The sequence below is a fragment of the Hyla sarda genome, chromosome 1 (genome assembly GCF_029499605.1).
Source record: "Hyla sarda isolate aHylSar1 chromosome 1, aHylSar1.hap1, whole genome shotgun sequence".
NCBI classification, from domain to species: Eukaryota; Metazoa; Chordata; class Amphibia; order Anura; family Hylidae; genus Hyla; species Hyla sarda.
Window position 1 is genome coordinate 601,619,890 of NC_079189.1, and position 21,954 is coordinate 601,641,843.

The 21,954-nt window shown below is 44.1% G+C and overlaps 1 protein-coding gene across 1 annotated transcript in view; it reads right to left on the reverse strand.

Moving 5' to 3' along the window:
• LOC130293926 (zinc finger protein 182-like) overlaps window positions 1–21,203 on the reverse strand; it is a 33,567-nt gene extending 12,364 nt beyond the window's left edge. Inside the window, exons 1-4 of the mRNA XM_056543262.1 lie at window positions 20,515–21,203; window positions 20,364–20,431; window positions 18,359–18,677; window positions 12,000–12,912 (exon numbers count right to left, since the gene is read on the reverse strand). Coding sequence (XP_056399237.1) covers window positions 12,000–12,912; window positions 18,359–18,677; window positions 20,364–20,431; window positions 20,515–20,602 — 1,388 coding nt within the window. The 5' untranslated portion in view covers window positions 20,603–21,203. The remainder of the gene's footprint in view (window positions 1–11,999; window positions 12,913–18,358; window positions 18,678–20,363; window positions 20,432–20,514) is intronic.
• Between the last annotated feature and the right edge of the window lie 751 nt (window positions 21,204–21,954).

Here is a 21,954-nt window from a genome sequence, read left to right on the forward strand (position 1 = left end):
CCCCGGTATTAGATCCTCCGGTATTAGATCCTCCAGTCCTCTGGTATTAGATCCTCCGGTGCTCCGGTATTAGATCCCCCAGAATTAGATCCTCCGGTCCTCCGGTATAAGATCCCCCGGTATTAGATCCCCCAGTCTTCCGGTATTTGATCCTCTGGTGCTCCGGTATTAGATCCCCCGATCCTCCGGTATTAGATCCTCCAGTCCTCCGGTATTAGATCCTCCGGTATTAGATCCTCCAGTCCTCCGGTATTAGATCCTCCAGTCCTCCGGTATTAGATCCCCCGGTGCTCCGGTATTAGATCCTCCGGTGCTCCGGTATTAGATCCTCCGGTGCTCCGGTATTAGATCCCCCAGTCCTCCGGTATAAGATCCTCCGGTGCTCCGGTATTAGATCCTCCGGTGCTCCGGTATTAGGTGCTCCGGTATTAGATCCTCCAGTCCTCCGGTATTAGATCCTCCGGTGCTCCGGTATTAGATCCTCCGGTGCTCCGGTATTAGATCCCCCAGTCCTCCGGTATAAGATCCCCCGGTCCTCCGGTATAAGAACCCCCAGTCTTCCGGTATTTGATCCTCTGGTGCTCCGGTATTAGATCCCCCAGTATTAGATCCCCCGATCCTCCGGCATTAGATCCTCCAGTATTAGATCCTCCAGTCCTCCGGTATTAGATCCTCCGGTATTAGATCCTCCAGTCCTCAGGTATTAGATCCTCCGGTATTAGATCCTCCAGTCCTCCGGTATTAGATCCTCCAGTCCTCCGGTATTAGATCCCCCAGTATTACATCCTCCGGTCCTCCAGTATTAGATCCCCCGGTCCTCCGGTATTAGATCCCCCAGTCCTCCGGTATAATCCTCCAGTCCTCCGGTATTAGATCCCCCAGTATTAGATCCTCCGGTCCTCCGGTATTAGATCCTCCAGTCCTCCGGTATTAGATCCTCCAGTCCTCCGATATTAGATCCTCCAGTCCTCCGGTATTAGATCCCCTAGTATTAGATCCTCCGTTCCTCCAGTATTAGATCCCCCGATCCTCCGGTATTAGATCCTCCAGTCCTCCGGTATTAGATCCTCCAGTCCTCCGGTATTAGATCCTCCAGTCCTCCGGTATTAGATCCCCTAGTATTAGATCCTCCAGTCCTCCGGTATTAGATCCTCCAGTCCTCCGGTATTAGATCCCCTAGTATTAGATCCTCCGGTATTAGATCCTCCAGTCCTCCGGTATTAGATCCTCCAGTCCTCCGGTATTAGATCCCCTAGTATTAGATCCTCCGGTATTAGATCCTCCAGTCCTCCGGTATTAGATCCTCCAGTCCTCCGGTATTAGATCCTCCAGTCCTCCGGTATAATCCTCCAGTCCTCCGGTATTAGATCCTCCAGTCCTCCGGTATTAGATCCTCCAGTCCTCCGGTATTAGATCCCCTAGTATTAGATCCTCCGGTATTAGATCCTCCAGTCCTCCGGTATTAGATCCTCCAGTCCTCCGGTATTAGATCCCCTAGTATTAGATCCTCCGGTATTAGATCCTCCAGTCCTCCGGTATTAGATCCTCCAGTCCTCCGGTATTAGATCCTCCAGTCCTCCGGTATAATCCTCCAGTCCTCCGGTATTAGATCCCCCAGTCCTCCGGTATAATGTGAACACAGTAGCCTATTAGGATACATTGTTTGTGTCATTCTGCTACTAAAGCGGATTTGTATTTTCTAAGCACATCCACCACTGTACACACAGGCCGGGGGAGGAACAATACCATTAATAAGAGTCATACATATCCTCATAATGACGTCACCGAGAACTGCGACTCCTCCTGATGACATCACAATCCTCATATATATATATATATACACTACATACCTCCACCGCAGACTGTACAGAGCCGGGTACTTACCCTGTGCTTACACCACCTGCCATGATGTCACAGTCATGTGATCAGTCACATGGAGAAAGAGGAGGAGGAGTCACATGATCAGGAGAAGCTCATGGAGAGGTCTGGCAGCAAACTGGACCACATTTTACACAGGAAACCTGTGACCTCCACTATAAATGTTTTTGTAGCTTTTTTTTAAAATTAATGCAAAACCTTTCTCGCTCTCCGACTGTTTAGCTCCGCCCACTCCTGTCACATGATCATCCTCACAGGACCTTCATCCAAAATCTCGTCTGTCCTGCTGAGCTCCGCCCCCAATGTACTGGTCACATGATTGTGACATCATCACAGGTCCTACACCTCCAGGATGTAGAAGATACATGGCAGGTCCTGGTCGGGCAGTCACTGCTGTTGTGTTATGTGTGGAGATCTCTGCTCCTCAGTGTGTGATCCCAGTAGTAAGGAGATTACATGAGGAGGAGGTTTGTTACAGTGTGTTATCAGTGTGTGATCCCAGTAGTAAGGAGATTACATGAGGAGGAGGTTTGTTACAGTGTGTGACCCCAGTAGTAAGGAGATTACATGAGGAGGAGGTTTGTTACAGTGTGTTATCAGTGTGTGATCCCAGTAGTAAGGAGATTACATGAGGAGGAGGTTTGTTACAGTGTGTTATCAGTGTGTGATCCCAGTAGTAAGGAGATTACATGAGGAGGAGGTTTGTTACAGTGTGTTATCAGTGTGTGATCCCAGTAGTAAGGAGATTACATGAGGAGGAGGTTTGTTACAGTGTGTTATCAGTGTGTGATTCCAGTAGTAAGGAGATTACATGAGGAGGAGGTTTGTTACAGTGTTATCAGTGTGTGATCCCAGTAGTAAGGAGATTACATGAGGAGGAGGTTTGTTACAGTGTGTTATCAGTGTGTGATCCCAGTAGTAAGGAGATTACATGAGGAGGTTTGTTACAGTGTGTTATCAGTGTGTGACCCCAGTAGTAAGGACATTACATGAGGAGGAGGTTTGTTACAGTGTGTTATCAGTGTGTGATCCCAGTAGTAAGGAGATTACATGAGGAGGAGGTTTGTTACAGTGTGTTATCAGTGTGTGATCCCAGTAGTAAGATTACATGAGGAGGAGGTTTGTTACAGTGTGTTATCAGTGTGTGATCCCAGTAGTAAGGAGATTACATGAGGAGGAGGTTTGTTACAGTGTGTTATCAGTGTGTGATCCCAGTAGTAAGGAGATTACATGAGGAGGTTTGTTACAGTGTGTTATCAGTGTGTGACCCCAGTAGTAAGGAGATTACACGAGGAGGAGGTTTGTTACAGTGTGTTATCAGTGTGTGATCACAGTAGTAAGGAGATTACATGAGGAGGAGGAGGTTTGTTACAGTGTGTTATCAGTGTGTGACCCCAGTAGTAAGGAGATTACATGAGGAGGAGGTTTGTTACAGTGTGTTATCAGTGTGTGACCCCAGTAGTAAGGAGATTACATGAGGAGGAGGTTTGTTACAGTGTGTTATCAGTGTGTGATCCCAGTAGTAAGGAGATTACATGAGGAGGAGGTTTGTTACAGTGTGTTATCAGTGTGTGATCCCAGTAGTAAGGAGATTACATGAGGAGGAGGTTTGTTACAGTGTGTTATCAGTGTGTGACCCCAGTAGTAAGGAGATTACATGAGGAGGAGGTTTGTTACAGTGTGTTATCAGTGTGTGATCCCAGTAGTAAGATTACATGAGGAGGAGGTTTGTTACAGTGTGTGATCCCAGTAGTAAGGAGATTACATGAGGAGGAGGTTTGTTACAGTGTGTTATCAGTGTGTGATCCCAGTAGTAAGGAGATTACATGAGGAGGAGGTTTGTTACAGTGTGTTATCAGTGTGTGATCCCAGTAGTAAGGAGATTACATGAGGAGGAGGTTTGTTACAGTGTGTTATCAGTGTGTGACCCCAGTAGTAAGGAGATTACATGAGGAGGAGGTTTGTTACAGTGTGTTATCAGTGTGTGATCCCAGTAGTAAGATTACATGAGGAGGAGGTTTGTTACAGTGTGTGATCCCAGTAGTAAGGAGATTACATGAGGAGGAGGTTTGTTACAGTGTGTTATCAGTGTGTGATCCCAGTAGTAAGGAGATTACATGAGGAGGAGGTTTGTTACAGTGTGTTATCAGTGTGTGACCCCAGTAGTAAGGAGATTACACGAGGAGGAGGTTTGTTACAGTGTGTTATCAGTGTGTGACCCCAGTAGTAAGGAGATTACATGAGGAGGAGGTTTGTTACAGTGTGTTATCAGTGTGTGATCCCAGTAGTAAGGAGATTACATGAGGAGGAGGTTTGTTACAGTGTGTTATCAGTGTGTGACCCCAGTAGTAAGAAGATTACATGAGGAGGAGGTTTGTTACAGTGTGTTATCAGTGTGTGACCCCAGTAATAAGGAGAATACATGAGGAGGAGGTTTGTTACAGTGTGTTATCAGTGTGTGACCCCAGTAGTAGGGAGATTACATGAGGAGGAGGAGGAGGTTTGTTACAGTGTGTTATCAGTGTGTGACCCCAGTAGTAAGGAGATTACATGAGGAGGAGGTTTGTTACAGTGTGTTATCAGTGTGTGACCCCAGTAGTAAGAAGATTACATGAGGAGGAGGTTTGTTACAGTGTGTTATCAGTGTGTGATCCCAGTAATAAGGAGATTACATGAGGAGGAGGTTTGTTACAGTGTGTTATCAGTGTGTGACCCCAGTAGTAAGGAGATTACATGGGGAGAAGGTTTGTTACAGTGTGTGACCCCAGTAGTAAGGAGATTACATGAGGAGGAGGTTTGTTACAGTGTGTTATCAGTGTGTGATCCCAGTAGTGAGATTATATGAGGAGGAGGTTTGTTACAGTGTGTTATCAGTGTGTGACCCCAGTAGTAAGAAGATTACATGAGGAGGAGGTTTGTTACAGTGTGTTATCAGTGTGTGATCCCAGTAGTAAGGAGATTACATGAGGAGGAGGTTTGTTACAGTGTGTTATCAGTGTGTGATCCCAGTAGTAAGGAGATTACATGAGGAGGGGGTTTGTTACAGTGTGTGATCTCAGTAGTAAGGAGATTACATGAGGAGGAGGTTTGTTACAGTGTGTTATCAGTGTGTGATCCCAGTAGTAAGGAGATTACATGAGGAGGAGGTTTGTTACAGTGTGTTATCAGTGTGTGATCCCAGTAGTAAGGAGATTACATGAGGAGGGGGTTTGTTACAGTGTGTGATCCCAGTAGTAAGGAGATTACATGAGGAGGAGGTTTGTTACAGTGTGTTATCAGTGTGTGATCCCAGTAGTAAGGAGATTACATGAGGAGGTGGTTTGTTACAGTGTATTATCAGTGTGTGATCCCAGTAGTAAGGAGATTACATGAGGAGGAGGTTTGTTACAGTGTGTTATCAGTGTGTGATCCCAGTAGTAAGGAGATTACATGAGGAGGAGGAGGTTTGTTACAGTGTGTGACCCCAGTAGTAAGGAGATTACATGAGGAGGTTTGTTACAGTGTGTGACCCCAGTAATAAGGATATTACATGAGGAGGAGGTTTGTTACAGTGTGTTATCAGTGTGTGATCCCAGTAGTGAGATTACATGAGGAGGAGGTTTGTTACAGTGTGTTATCAGTGTGTGACCCCAGTAGTAAGGAGATTACATGAGGAGGAGGTTTGTTACAGTGTTATTAGTGTGTGATCCCAGAAGTAAGGAGATTACATGTGGAGGAGGTTTGTTACAGTGTGTGATCCCAGTAGTAAGGAGATTACATGAGGAGGAGGTTTGTTACAGTGTGTTATCAGTGTGTGATCCCAGTAGTAAGGAGATTACATGAGGAGGAGGTTTGTTACAGTGTGTGACCCCAGTAGTAAGGAGATTACATGAGGAGGAGGTTTGTTACAGTGTGTTATCAGTGTGTGATCCCAGTAGTAAGGAGATTACATGAGGAGGAGGTTTGTTACAGTGTGTTATCAGTGTGTGATCCCAGTAGTAAGGAGATTACATGAGGAGGAGGTTTGTTACAGTGTGTTATCAGTGTGTGATCCCAGTAGTAAGGAGATTACATGAGGAGGAGGTTTGTTACAGTGTGTTATCAGTGTGTGATTCCAGTAGTAAGGAGATTACATGAGGAGGAGGTTTGTTACAGTGTTATCAGTGTGTGATCCCAGTAGTAAGGAGATTACATGAGGAGGAGGTTTGTTACAGTGTGTTATCAGTGTGTGATCCCAGTAGTAAGGAGATTACATGAGGAGGTTTGTTACAGTGTGTTATCAGTGTGTGACCCCAGTAGTAAGGAGATTACATGAGGAGGAGGTTTGTTACAGTGTGTTATCAGTGTGTGATCCCAGTAGTAAGGAGATTACATGAGGAGGAGGTTTGTTACAGTGTGTTATCAGTGTGTGATCCCAGTAGTAAGATTACATGAGGAGGAGGTTTGTTACAGTGTGTTATCAGTGTGTGATCCCAGTAGTAAGGAGATTACATGAGGAGGAGGTTTGTTACAGTGTGTTATCAGTGTGTGATCCCAGTAGTAAGGAGATTACATGAGGAGGTTTGTTACAGTGTGTTATCAGTGTGTGACCCCAGTAGTAAGGAGATTACACGAGGAGGAGGTTTGTTACAGTGTGTTATCAGTGTGTGATCACAGTAGTAAGGAGATTACATGAGGAGGAGGAGGTTTGTTACAGTGTGTTATCAGTGTGTGACCCCAGTAGTAAGGAGATTACATGAGGAGGAGGTTTGTTACAGTGTGTTATCAGTGTGTGACCCCAGTAGTAAGGAGATTACATGAGGAGGAGGTTTGTTACAGTGTGTTATCAGTGTGTGATCCCAGTAGTAAGATTACATGAGGAGGAGGTTTGTTACAGTGTGTTATCAGTGTGTGATCCCAGTAGTAAGGAGATTACATGAGGAGGAGGTTTGTTACAGTGTGTTATCAGTGTGTGATCCCAGTAGTAAGGAGATTACATGAGGAGGAGGTTTGTTACAGTGTGTTATCAGTGTGTGACCCCAGTAGTAAGGAGATTACATGAGGAGGAGGTTTGTTACAGTGTGTTATCAGTGTGTGATCCCAGTAGTAAGATTACATGAGGAGGAGGTTTGTTACAGTGTGTGATCCCAGTAGTAAGGAGATTACATGAGGAGGAGGTTTGTTACAGTGTGTTATCAGTGTGTGATCCCAGTAGTAAGGAGATTACATGAGGAGGAGGTTTGTTACAGTGTGTTATCAGTGTGTGACCCCAGTAGTAAGGAGATTACACGAGGAGGAGGTTTGTTACAGTGTGTTATCAGTGTGTGACCCCAGTAGTAAGGAGATTACATGAGGAGGAGGTTTGTTACAGTGTGTTATCAGTGTGTGATCCCAGTAGTAAGGAGATTACATGAGGAGGAGGTTTGTTACAGTGTGTTATCAGTGTGTGACCCCAGTAGTAAGAAGATTACATGAGGAGGAGGTTTGTTACAGTGTGTTATCAGTGTGTGACCCCAGTAATAAGGAGAATACATGAGGAGGAGGTTTGTTACAGTGTGTTATCAGTGTGTGACCCCAGTAGTAGGGAGATTACATGAGGAGGAGGAGGAGGTTTGTTACAGTGTGTTATCAGTGTGTGACCCCAGTAGTAAGGAGATTACATGAGGAGGAGGTTTGTTACAGTGTGTTATCAGTGTGTGACCCCAGTAGTAAGAAGATTACATGAGGAGGAGGTTTGTTACAGTGTGTTATCAGTGTGTGATCCCAGTAATAAGGAGATTACATGAGGAGGAGGTTTGTTACAGTGTGTTATCAGTGTGTGACCCCAGTAGTAAGGAGATTACATGGGGAGAAGGTTTGTTACAGTGTGTGACCCCAGTAGTAAGGAGATTACATGAGGAGGAGGTTTGTTACAGTGTGTTATCAGTGTGTGATCCCAGTAGTGAGATTATATGAGGAGGAGGTTTGTTACAGTGTGTTATCAGTGTGTGACCCCAGTAGTAAGAAGATTACATGAGGAGGAGGTTTGTTACAGTGTGTTATCAGTGTGTGATCCCAGTAGTAAGGAGATTACATGAGGAGGAGGTTTGTTACAGTGTGTTATCAGTGTGTGATCCCAGTAGTAAGGAGATTACATGAGGAGGGGGTTTGTTACAGTGTGTGATCTCAGTAGTAAGGAGATTACATGAGGAGGAGGTTTGTTACAGTGTGTTATCAGTGTGTGATCCCAGTAGTAAGGAGATTACATGAGGAGGAGGTTTGTTACAGTGTGTTATCAGTGTGTGATCCCAGTAGTAAGGAGATTACATGAGGAGGGGGTTTGTTACAGTGTGTGATCCCAGTAGTAAGGAGATTACATGAGGAGGAGGTTTGTTACAGTGTGTTATCAGTGTGTGATCCCAGTAGTAAGGAGATTACATGAGGAGGTGGTTTGTTACAGTGTATTATCAGTGTGTGATCCCAGTAGTAAGGAGATTACATGAGGAGGAGGTTTGTTACAGTGTGTTATCAGTGTGTGATCCCAGTAGTAAGGAGATTACATGAGGAGGAGGAGGTTTGTTACAGTGTGTGACCCCAGTAGTAAGGAGATTACATGAGGAGGTTTGTTACAGTGTGTGACCCCAGTAATAAGGATATTACATGAGGAGGAGGTTTGTTACAGTGTGTTATCAGTGTGTGATCCCAGTAGTGAGATTACATGAGGAGGAGGTTTGTTACAGTGTGTTATCAGTGTGTGACCCCAGTAGTAAGGAGATTACATGAGGAGGAGGTTTGTTACAGTGTTATTAGTGTGTGATCCCAGAAGTAAGGAGATTACATGTGGAGGAGGTTTGTTACAGTGTGTGATCCCAGTAGTAAGGAGATTACATGAGGAGGAGGTTTGTTACAGTGTGTTATCAGTGTGTGATCCCAGTAGTAAGGAGATTACATGAGGAGGAGGTTTGTTACAGTGTGTGATCCCAGTAATAAGGAGATTACATGAGGAGGAGGTTTGTTACAGTGTGTTATCAGTGTGTGATCCCAGTAGTAAGGAGATTACATGAGGAGGAGGTTTGTTACAGTGTGTTATCAGTGTGTGATCCCAGTAGTAAGGAGATTACATGAGGAGGAGGTTTGTTACAGTGTGTTATCAGTGTGTGACCCCAGTAGTAAGGAGATTACATGAGGAGGAGGTTTGTTACAGTGTGTTATCAGTGTGTGATCCCAGTAGTAAGGAGATTACATGAGGAGGAGGTTTGTTACAGTGTTATCAGTGTGTGATCCCAGTAGTAAGGAGATTACATGAGGAGGTTTGTTACAGTGTGTTATCAGTGTGTGACCCCAGTAGTAAGGAGATTACATGAGGAGGTTTGTTACAGTGTGTTATCAGTGTGTGACCCCAGTAGTAAGGAGATTACATGAGGAGGAGGAGGTTTGTTACAGTGTGTTATCAGTGTGTGACCCCAGTAGTAAGGAGATTGCATGAGGAGGAGGTTTGTTACAGTGTGTTATCAGTGTGTGACCCCAGTAGTGAGAAGATTACAAGAGGAGGAGGTTTGTTACAGTGTTATTAGTGTGTGATCCCAGAAGTAAGGAGATTACATGAGGAGGAGGTTTGTTACAGTGTGTGACCCCAGTAATAAGGAGATTACATAAGGAGGAGGTTTGTTACAGTGTGTTATCAGTGTGTGACCCCAGTAGTAAGGAGATTACATGAGGAGGTGGTTTGTTACAGTGTTATCAGTGTGTGATCCCAGTAGTAAGGAGATTACATGAGGAGAAGGTTTGTTACAGTGTGTTATCAGTGTGTGACCCCAGTAGTAAGGAGATTACATGAGGAGGAGGTTTGTTACAGTGTGTTATCAGTGTGTGATCCCAGTAGTAAGGAGATTACATGAGGAGGAGGTTTGTTACAGTGTGTGACCCCAGTAATAAGGATATTACATTAGGAGGAGGTTTGTTACAGTGTGTTATCAGTGTGTGACCCCAGTAGTAAGGAGATTACATGGGGAGAAGGTTTGTTACAGTGTGTTATCCCAGTAGTAAGGAGATTACATGAGGAGGAGGAGGTTTGTTACAGTGTGTTATCAGTGTGTGATCCCAGTAGTAAGGAGATTACATGAGGAGGAGGTTTGTTACAGTGTTATCAGTGTGTGATCCCAGTAGTAAGGAGATTACATGAGGAGGTTTGTTACAGTGTGTTATCAGTGTGTGATCCCAGTAGTAAGGAGATTACATGAGGAGGTTTGTTACAGTGTGTTATCAGTGTGTGATCCCAGTAGTAAGGAGATTACATGGGGAGGAGGTTTGTTACAGTGTGTTATCAGTGTGTGATCCCAGTAGTAAGGAGATTACATGAGGAGGAGGTTTGTTACAGTGTGTTATCAGTGTGTGATCCCAGTAGTAAGGAGATTACATGAGGAGGAGGTTTGTTACAGTGTGTGATCCCAGTAGAGAGGAGATTACATGAGTAGGAGGTTTGTTACAGTGTGTTATCAGTGTGTGACCCCAGTAGTAAGGAGATTACATGAGGAGGAGGTTTGTTACAGTGTTATCAGTGTGTGATCCCAGTAGAGAGGAGATTACATGAGGAGGAGGTTTGTTACAGTGTGTTATCAGTGTGTGATCCCAGTAGTAAGGAGATTACATGAGGAGGAGGTTTGTTACAGTGTGTTATCAGTGTGTTACCCCAGTAGTAAGGAGATTACATGAGGAGGAGGTTTGTTACAGTGTGTTATCAGTGTGTTACCCCAGTAGTAAGGAGATTACATGAGGAGGTTTGTTACAGTGTGTTATCAGTGTGTGATCCCAGTAGTAAGGAGATTACATGAGGAGGAGGTTTGTTACAGTGTGTTATCAGTGTGTGATCCCAGTAGAGAGATTACATGAGGAGGAGGTTTGTTACAGTGTGTTATCAGTGTGTTACCCCAGTAGTAAGGAGATTACATGAGGAGGTTTGTTACAGTGTATTATCAGTGTGTGATCCCAGTAGTAAGGAGATTACATGAGGAGGTTTGTTACAGTGTGTTATCAGTGAGATGTGCTGTGCTTGTGATGTCATCAGAGAGCATTCCAAAAAGAAAAGAATTTCCTCTGTAGTATTCAGCAGCTAATAAGTACAGGAAGGATTAAGATTTTTTAATAGAAGTAATTTACAAATATGTTTAACTTTCTACCACCAGTTGATGTAACAGAAAAAAGGTTTTCACTGGAGTACCCCTTTAAAGGGGTTATCCAGCAGGAGCGTGGTTTTCACAACTTTACCCACTTAAGTCTATAAAATAACCCAAACTTTTACCTATCTCCAGCAGTGACTCTAGTATCTTACTCCGGTCCCCGTGCGCTCCTCTTCCACTCCAGAAATTGTGACTGTTAGGCCTGGAGTGTCACACCGCCCCTTAGTCAATTACTGGGGGGACATCGCCACGGCCAGTAATTGGCTGAGGGGCATTGTGACACTCCCGGTCCTGATGTTACCCCGGGCCTAGGTGTCACGATTTCTGAGCGGAAAAGTAGCACATTCGGGGACCAGAGCGGGACACCGGAGGCACCACTGGAAGTGAGTATAAGGTTTTTTTTTTTTTTTTATAGACTTTTAAGTGTGCAAAATTGTGGGAAAAAAAAACTTTAAAAAGGGGGAAAATTTCTTATTTTTTTAAATGAACTGGTGCCAGAAAGTTAAACAGATTTGTAAATTACTTCTATTAAAAAAAAGATCTTACTCCTTCCAGTACTTATTAGCTGCTGAATACTACAGAGGAAATTATTTTCTCTTTGGAACGCAGTGCTCTCTGCTGACATCATGACCACAGTGCTCTCTGCTGACATCTCTGTCCATTTTAGGAATGGTCCAAGGAATGGTCCAAGGCAGCATGTGTTTTCTATGGGGATTTTCTCCTACTCTGGACAGTTCTTAAAATGGACAGAGGTGTCAGCAGAGAGCACTGTTTGTCATGATGTCAGCAGAGAGCTCTGTGTTCCAAAAAGAAAAGATTTTCTCTGTTGTATTCAGCAGCTAATAAGTACTGGAAGGATTAAGATTTTTTAATAGAAGGAATTTATAAACCTGTTTAACTTTCTGGCACCAGAAGACTAAACGCTTCCAGCATTTTGATCATGAAAATATTTTCTTTTTGAGTTCTTAGATGTCCAGTTGGAGTTTATTACAAGACCTCACATGTTACGAAAATGGCTTCTCTTCTGTGTGAGTTGTTTGATGGTAAAGAAGATGTGATTTCCGAGAAAAACCTTTCCCGCATTCTGAACATGAAAATGGCTTCTCCCCTGTGTGAGTTCTCTGATGTTGAACAAGATTTGATTTGACAGAAAAACATTTCCCACATTCTTGGCATGAAAATGGCTTCTCCCCTGTGTGAATTCCTGCATGTCTGACAAGTACTGATTTTTGGGAAAAACATTTGCCACATTCTTGGCATGAAAATGGTTTCTCCCCTTTGTGAGTTTTTTGATGTTTAACAAGATTTGATTTCATGGTAAAAAATTTCCCACATTCTTGACAGGAAAATCGCTTCTCTTCTGTATGAGTTCTTTGATGTTCAACAAGATTTGATTGTACGGTAAAACATTTCCCACATTCTGAACATGAGAATTGCTGCCTCTCGGAGTGAATTCTTAGATGTCTAACAAGCTTCGATTTCACAGTAAAACATTTCCCACATTCTGAACATGAAAATGGCTTCTCCCCTGTGTGGATTTTTTGATGGCAAATAAGATTTGCTTTCTGAGTAAAACCTTTCCCACATTCTGAGCATGAAAACGGCTTCACCCCTGTGTGGATTCTTTTATGATGGACAAGAGTGGATCTTCGAGGAAAACATTTCCCACATTCCCGACATGAAAATGGCTTCTCCCCTGTGTGAATTCTCTGATGTTCAACAAGCTGTGATTTCAAAGGATAACATTTTTCACATTCTGAACATGGATATGAATTATTTTCTTTGCGAGTTCTCTTATGTCGAACACCCTTTATGTAGCTTTTTTTTTGCCTAGATGCTGAGGATGTATCTTGTGTGATATGATCCTCTGCTCTAAAAGTTGAAGATTTCACGTGTCCGTCTGAGCTTCTGGAACATTTATCTGTCAAGAATAAGACAGTTTCTCTTATTTTTCAGTAATATAACCTCTGACATTCTATCCTTGTTAGCTTACACTGTGCTCTTCACTCCCCGGGTTCACTGACTTTTCAGTCTCACTGCAGGAGACAAGATCCATTGTAAGTCTATAAAGTAGGGATCGACCGATTATCGGTATGGCCGATATTATCGGCCGATAATCACGATTTTGGGCATTATCGGTATCGGCAATTACCTTGCCGATAATGCCCCGCACCGCGACCGCCTGACGCACCGCGACCGCCCCCCCCGACCCACCGCGTCGCACCCCCACCGTAGTGCTGGGCGGTATACCGGTATGGATTTTTGCCTATACCGGTCGGGCCCCTCCCCCACCCTCCGAGTCAATAAAAAAATAATAATAAACTTACCCGTAATGGGGGTGGTCCGGGGGCCATCCTTCCTTCCTGTAGTGTCCGGCGCCAATCCGGGTGGAGGGTGAACCGGTCTGGGCTGTCCTTCTCCGGGGGTCCTCTTCTCCACTCCGGGGAGGCTCCGGCCTAGTACGCTGCATAGACGCCGCTACGCCGTGACGTCAGGTACACCCTCCACCCGGAATGCCCCCGGACACTACAGGAAGGATGGATGGCCCGGACCACACTGACAGGTAGGGGGAGAGAAGCGGGTGGTGGAGGCGGCGGCCTATGGCACCGCAAAAGCCACTGCAGTGCATTGATTTAAAGCGACCGCTTTAAATCAATGATCTGCAGCGGTGTCGAGGGGGGATAAATAGCCGATAACTTATACCGGAATATCGGTATAAGTTATCGGCCCTAACCTCCACCGATTATCGGTATCGGCCCTAAAAAAACTATATCGGACGATCCCTACTATAAAGCGCGTCACTAACTGAGATCGCAGTGAGCCGGGGAGTGAAGAGCACAGCTGCACGCTTCTCTTGGCTGTTTCAAATGAGTGGTATAGGTCTGAACACCCAGACCAGAATCAAACAAATCACGTCTCTGTTCACCATGCGGGGTCAATAACATTATGCAGTATTTTATCAGTTTAGACTTTTCTACAAGCAGCGATACCAAACATGTCATTTTTTGTTTTTATTTTATTTTAAAAAATTAGATGAGCATTGCTGTGTTAGATTGGTGCTCTGCATGGTCGGAGGCCTCGTAAAGGCCTATACTGCACTATAGAACCCCTCAGGGATGCAGGGATTTTTTTTTTCATTTTTCCCCTTTCGTTTTTTTCCTCCTCGCCTTCTAATAGCCATAACCTTTTCAATCCCCCCCCCCCCCCAACAGACCCATATGAGGCTTGTTTTTTGCACCGCCAATATCACATTGTAACCACTTCAGTCATTTTATCCCAAAAATTTGTGAAACAAAAAAAAAAAATTTATTTGTAGGGCAAGATTAGAAAAAAAAAATGTTTGCAACTTTTGGGGGTTTCAGTTTCCACGCAGCGCACTACAATAACAAGTACAGTGACCCCCCTCGACCTACGATGGCCCCGACATACGATCATTTCAACATACGATGGCCTCTCAGAGGTCATATTGAAGGCAGCATCAACATACGATGCTTTTGTATGTCGCATAAACGGCTATCCGGCAGCGCAGACTGCTTCAGCTACCGCCGGATAGCCGTTTACGGTGCCCCATGTGGTCCGCTGACGATCACTTACCTGTCCTCAGGGCTCCGGCGCGTCCTCTTCGGGATCCCCTCCATCGTCGGCGCTCTCCATCGTCGTCATCACGTCGCTGCGCGCGCCGTCCGGTCATCCAATAGGAGCAGCGTATGTAGCGACGTGATGGCGGCGACGGAGAGCGAGGATGCCGGGGAACCAGAGGACGCGCTGGAGCGTCGGGGACACCACGGGGATGCGGCGACAGCGATGGACGGCGACATCCAGGGGAGCGGTGACGAGCGGTGAAGGTCCAGAGCAGCGGGGACAGGTGAGTATAACCTCCAATACCAGTGGTCTTCAACCTGCGGACCTCCAGATGTTGCAAAACTACAACTCCCAGCAGGCCCGGACAGCCGTCGGCTGTCCGGGCATGCTGAGTGTTGTAGTTTTGCAACATCTGGAGGTCCGTAGGTTGGAGACCACTGTCCTATACTTTACATTGCACGGATCCCTCAACATACGATGGTTTCAACAAACGATGGTCCATTTGGAACGAATTACCATCGTATGTTGAGGGACCACTGTACACATGGGGGGAGATTTATCAAAACCTGTGCAGAGGAAAACTTGCCCAGTTGCCCATAGCAACCAATCAGCTTGTTGCTTTCATTTTTATGAAGGCCTGTGAAAAATGAAAGAAGCGATCTGATTGGTTGCTATGGGCAACTGGGCAAGTTTTCCTCTGCACAGGTTTTGATAAATCTCCCCCATTATCCTTATTTTGTAGGTCGATAAGATTACAACAATACTCGATGCGCTGTAGTTTTTATCGGTGTCATTTTTATTTTGATTGCTCTTTATTAAAAATAAAAAATAAATCTGCTATATGTGGTGACCAAAAAACAATTCTGAACTTTTAGATTTTTTTTTTATGTTTACGCCACTGACCGTGTGGTTTCATTAAAGTTGTTTTAATAGTTGGGACGTTTCCACACGCAGTGACACCACATATATTTATGTTTATTTATTTTTTTTTACATTATTTTATTTGAAAAAGGGGTGATTCAAACTAGAGATGAGCGATCTTACAGTAAATTCGATTCGTCACGAACTTCTCGGCTCGGCAGTTGATGACTTTTCCTGCATAAATTAGTTCAGCTTTCCGGTGCTTCGGTGGGCTGGAAAAGGTGGATACATTCCTAGGAAAGAGTCTCCTAGGACTTTGTTCACCTTTTCCAGCCCACGGGAGCACCTGAAAGCTGAACTCATTTATGCAGGAAAAGTCATCAACTGCCGAGCCGAGAAGTTTGTGACGAATCAAATATACTGTAAGTTCGCTCATCTCTAATTCAAATTTTTATTATTAGGGAAGGGGATTATTCACATTTATTAAAGGGGTTATCCAGCCGTCACACCCCCTCCCATAGAATGAGGTTTCTGGGCCTGGAGACGCAGCCTTGCATAGAATGCGGGTGCTGCAGGGAGTTTTTGCTCGGAATACCTCTTTAACATTAAAAAATTTAAATGAATAACTATTATTATATGTAATCATGCGATTATAACAATGCCGTGCCATAGAACGTCACTGATCAGTGCTATCAGCGCTCCATTAATACAGGCTGACACTTGTCCTCTCAGCTGATCAGAACCCCGCTATTTCAGTGTGATGATCCCGATTAGCATTCATGAGTAACCGGCAATGCTATTTCCCATATTTAGATGCCACAATCGATAAAACACGCTCAGCAGGCATAGAACATACAGTGATCCCACAACTAACAATGGCCTCAACATACAATAGTTTCAGTATACAATGGTCTTTTCTGGACCATCGTAACTATAAACCAGACTCAACATACAATGTACAGACAGTCCAGATCTGTGATACCTGTCAATGGCTGGAAGAACCGACCAATCGGAATGGACATACACTGGTAAAACACCTGTATTACTAAAGTGTATGCACTGTCTGGTAGTGCCTCCTACAGTACAGGGAGGTATTACATGTTCTGTACTCTTTACCTGTATTACTGAAGTGTATGCACTGACTGGTGTCTGGTAGCGCCTCCTACAGTACAGGGAGGTATTACATGTTCTGTACTCTTTACCTGTATTACTGAAGTGTATGCACTGACTGGTGTCTGGTAGCGCCCCCTACAGTACAAGGAGGTATTACATGTTCTGTACTCTTTACCTGTATTACTGAAGTGTATGCACTGACTGGTGTCTGGTAGTGCCCCCTACAGTACAAGGAGGTATTACATGTTCTGTACTCTTTACCTGTATTACTGAAGTGTATGCACTGACCGGTGTCTGGTAGCGCTCCCCTACAGTACAAGGAGGTATTACATGTTCTGTACTACTCTTTACCTGTATTACTGAATTGTATGCACTGACTGGTGTCTGGTAGAGCCTCCTACAGTACAGGGAGGTATTACATGTTCTGTACTACTCTTTACCTGTATTACTGAAGTGTATGCACTGACTGGTGTCTGGTAGCGCCTCCTACAGTACAGGGAGGTATTACATGTTCTGTACTACTCTTTACCTGTACCTGTATTACTGAAGTGTATGCACTGACTGGTGTCTGGTAGCGCCCCCTACAGTACAGGGAGGTATTACATGTTCTGTACACTTTACTTGTACCAGGGTTAGCTGCTCCTTTTGGACACCAGGTGAGGGCGGCTCCATGTTACTTTTTAGGACACTGTGTTCTGTACAGGACCCTGAAGAAGCTCCTGTCCTCTACATAGACAGTGATTACAGCTCCCAGCAGATCTTACTTATATTTATATGTATGGACCTTCTTTATCTATATTAGTTATCTACTTATTTTTCTTTAATCCTCACTTTTTTCCTATTTTTGGGTGACATTTTGGGGCTTCAGAACCAATTACCAGATTTCCATAAAGTTCTGGTCTCAACATAGAATAGTTTCAACATACAATGGTCCCAACATACAATTGTCGTCCTGAAACCAATTAATATTGTAACTTAAGGGACCACTGTACATGTGCAACTTGCGTTCTTCACAGTGCTTCTTTAAGACCTACAGAGAACATCATGTACATCCGATTCAAGATGAAGGAAACAGAGCAGGCTGACCTCATAACCATATAGAAAGTGGTTCATTATACTAACAAGTGTTGCTTTTGCAGCTGTTGCTTATATTTCAACAAATATTTTATCTTTCTAGCTTCTACTTATTAGCCAATGGCTACATAGGAGCAAATGGTTCCTTAGTTCCAAAATTGGAAAAATACTTTGCCCTCATCAGCACTGACAGCAGAAGATGTAGAGACTGGCTTTGGCATTCAGACATTGTAGGATAATTACCAGTATACTACAAACATACAGAAAACATGTACATCAGATTCATGATATAGGATACAGAGAAGACTGATCTCATAACCATAGAAAGTGGTTCAGAATTCCAGTGAAACCAGTGTTTTCCCCATAAATAAAAAATAAACACTGTGCCAGCTGCTGACTTCAATATACTTTCTCCAAGTCTGCAGCTGTTGCTTATGTTTCAACAAATCTATTTTCTTTCTTTCTTGTACATATAAAAGGGGCTACCAGCTCTTTAGTCCCAAAGTTAAAATACTTTCTCCTTATCAGTAGGGACAGCAGAAGATGAAGGAATAGGCCTCTTGCACATAGGTGAATTTCAAGTTCATATTTTAGCTGTAAATTATACATCTATATGTAGAATTGTGTGTTATCACCTATAGCCCGAAAAAAAATAACCGTACACTAATTTTTAGAGTCCAACAATTCCCAATGAAATTGACTAAATAGAATCTGTGATTCTTCGCTGCATTACTCACCTGGCCGATTACCTGTATAATTGTCCTCTTTATACTGCTCATCACAGCTCACATCTGTCTCTTCTTCTTTTACCTTTACTTTTATAGCATTAATATAGATCAGATCTTTCTCTGTAGGAATGTCCTCCTTATACTGCTCATCACTGCTCTCATCTGTCTCTTTATCTTCTTCCTTTATATCTGGAGCATTAATATAGATCAGATCTTTTTTTGTTGGTACATCCTCCATATATTGCTCATCGCTGCTCACATCTGTCTCTTCTTTTACTATTATATTTATACCGCTAATATTGTTCATATCTTCATCCTGATTCATAAGCTGTAGGGGAAATATTGAAAAAGTCATCAGAAAGTAGGAAATGTTTTACAGAAGAGAAGATAATTAAAGCACAGCGGTCATTTTAGGTAGCTTCTCAGGATAAGCTGTCATATGTGTGCATAAGAAGTAGAACTGTTTCTGGCCATTATATAACTTGTGTATGGCATTTTCACTAGATTTGTGCTCTGCAGGCTTTATCTCTAATTTTAAACTGTCCCTGAGCTGGTGGGTGCAGCCTAGCCTCCATGATGTCTCCCACACACTGCACACACAGATGAGAGGATCCATGTGTTTCTTTCTCTTTATGGTACACACTAAGAAGCAGCAGTGGTATATAAGACATTATAAAGCAGTTGTAAGCAGTCTTAACTGTGAATTAAGCCTTGAGCAATGGTATTTTTTATGTCATTTACCATACAGGATCATTAACATTATATTTGATTAGTTCAGACGTTTCCACGTGTGACAATACCAAATATATTTATGTATTGCTTTTACACCGTTTTATTTGTAAAATGGGTGATTTAATCTTTATTGGGGAGGTGCTTATTCACTTAAAAAAAAAACTGTTTATTACTTTTTTTGAAATAATTTTGTAAGTCTCCATATTTATAGCAATTTTTTGATTGCTATTACTGTTCAGTGCTATGCATTGGCATAGGACTAATCAGTAATAGCTGCAATCCACTTGTATAGTCTGCCAGAAGGCAGACCATATCAGTGGATGGCAGCAGGGTGGTGTGGACCAGGTAAACAGAGCTCCTACCGCCCTCTTGACTCACTGAACCCCTTCAATCGTGTTGCGGGTGGTCTTCTTAGTCTCAGAAAGCACCTCTAATGCTTAAAGGGGTACTCCGCCCCTAGACATCTTATCCCCTATTCAAAGGATAGGGGATAAGATGTCAGATCGCCGGGGTCCCGCTGCTGGGGAGCCCTGGGATCCCCGCTGTGGCACCCCGCTATCATTACAGCACAGAGCGAGTTCGCTCTGCACGTAATGATGGGCAGTACAGGGGCCGGAGCATCGTTACGTCACGGCTCCACCCCTCGTGACGTCATGGCCCGCCCCTTTCAATACAAGTCTATGGGAGGGGGCGTGGCGGTCGTCACGCCCCCTCCCATAGACTTGCATTAAGGGGACGGGCCGTGATGTCACGAGGGGCGGAGCCATGACGTCACGCTGCTCCGTCCCCCGTATCGCCCGTCATTACGCACAGAGCGAACTCGCTCTGTGCTGTAATGAGAGCGCGGTGCCGCAGCAGGGATCCCAGGGCTCCCCAGCAGCGGGACCGCGGAGATCTGACATCTTATCCCCTATCCTTTGGATAGGGGATAAGATGTCTAGGGGCGGAGTACCCCTTTAAGTATTGATCACAGCATCTAAAGGGCTATTGGTGGAAATCAGTGTGATTGCTGATGTCAGCCATTACCTATGAGGTCCTCACTAGTGATAACAACAGCCGGCTTGTCTTGATCACATAGTCCTCTAGGGGTAAAATAGTCAGGGCCCAGCAGGGAAGGGGCTGGTTAATTAATATGCACAGGAAAACAATGAGCTGCTCATAGATATCGGCTCCACCTTTCTCATTCCACAAGTATAAAGCATATAATACTGTAGGATAAAACAAGACTGAACACAAGAGCTTCACAGCCCTTCTACAGATCATAGGGAATATCTCCATCTACCTGATCCTGATCCTGTGGAAGAAGAGGACGGGGACACCTCTCTGCTGCTGTTCTCTTACTGGATCTGACTGTAGGGAACACATACAGAGACTGAATTCATTCTTTACATACAAATAATGAGAGGACGTGTGTATATAGTCATGTCTATTACCTGCTGATGTGAGGGGCTGCTGATCCTCCATCATCACCTGATCCTTGTACTGATCCTTGTGTCCTTCTACATACTCCCACTCCTCCATGGAGAAATACACCGCCACGTCCTGACACCTTATAGGAACCTGGAGAGACCTCAGCACTGTTCTCTATATAAGGAATGTTACTTTATATTAGTTACATCCATTGGGACACAGACAGGCAGGTTAGTGAGATTAGGAAAGTACAGAAAATACCACAAAAAATACAAAAGAGCCAACGTGTTGGGCCTTGTTCACACAGAACCTGCTAATAATAATAATATTAATAATGTATATGTAAATATCACATCACAAGCAGAAAGGAGTCAAAATTAGGAATAAAATAAATTAGACTGACAATGACTCATATTGTAATTTGGTAAGCAAAACATATATATATATATATATATATATAGACAAAACATTAGGTATATACACTAAGGGTACGTTGACACATCATATATATGTATAAAACATCAGGAATATAGGCATATACAACGTACAGGTCCCTCCACACACATATTAATTGGTTCCAGGTAGGGATGTCCCGATACTGATACTAGTATCGTTATCGGGGCCGATACTAGCCATGGTATCGGGGACTCGTTCAATGTCCCCGAAACCAAATCCGATACCTGCTCCGCTGCCCCGTTCCCCTGTCCTCCCATCCGCATCATGGCGTCCTATGGAAGAGCATGTGACACACATCACTCCACCTCCTCCCCTGCGCCCAGCGTAACGCTACGGAGGAAGCAGAGTGACGTGTATGTCACATGCTCCACCATAGGACGCCATGATGCGGACGGGAGGACGGAAGAACGGGGCAGTGGAGCGACAGTACCCAACAGAGGACAGCCGCAGATGAGCTGTCTACAAGGGTGGGGGCTGCTGTCTAAATGGGGGCCTGCTGTCTAAAGGGGGGGAATTGCTGTCTAAAAGTGGGGACTGCTGCTAATGTCTGCAAGGGGATACTAGAGTCACCTGCACTAACTTGAATTTATAGGTAGATGCAGGTGACCCGGTTTCTACCGCTGCTCATCATGTGAATGTCAGCGCAATCGCTCCGGAGACATCGGTTTCGCCGGAAATGTAAATTCCCTGTTCTGTCCAATGGAGAAGAGAGAAATCTTGGCTCATACTACAGCAGCCGCCTCCATTGTACACAACAAGGACCCACATATCATACGGTAAACAGCGCCAGAGATCGGGTCACCCTGGGGTCAGATTCCCTTTAAAATATAAGTACTCGTACTTGGTATCGGCGAGTACTAGAATTAAAGTATCGGTACTCGTACTCGGTCTTAAAAAAATGGTATCGGGACATCCCCAGTTCCAGGACGATCATTGTATATTGAGTCTATAACTTTATGTAACTTGTTCCAGAGCCCCCGAAATATCCACACAACGTGAGAAAACAT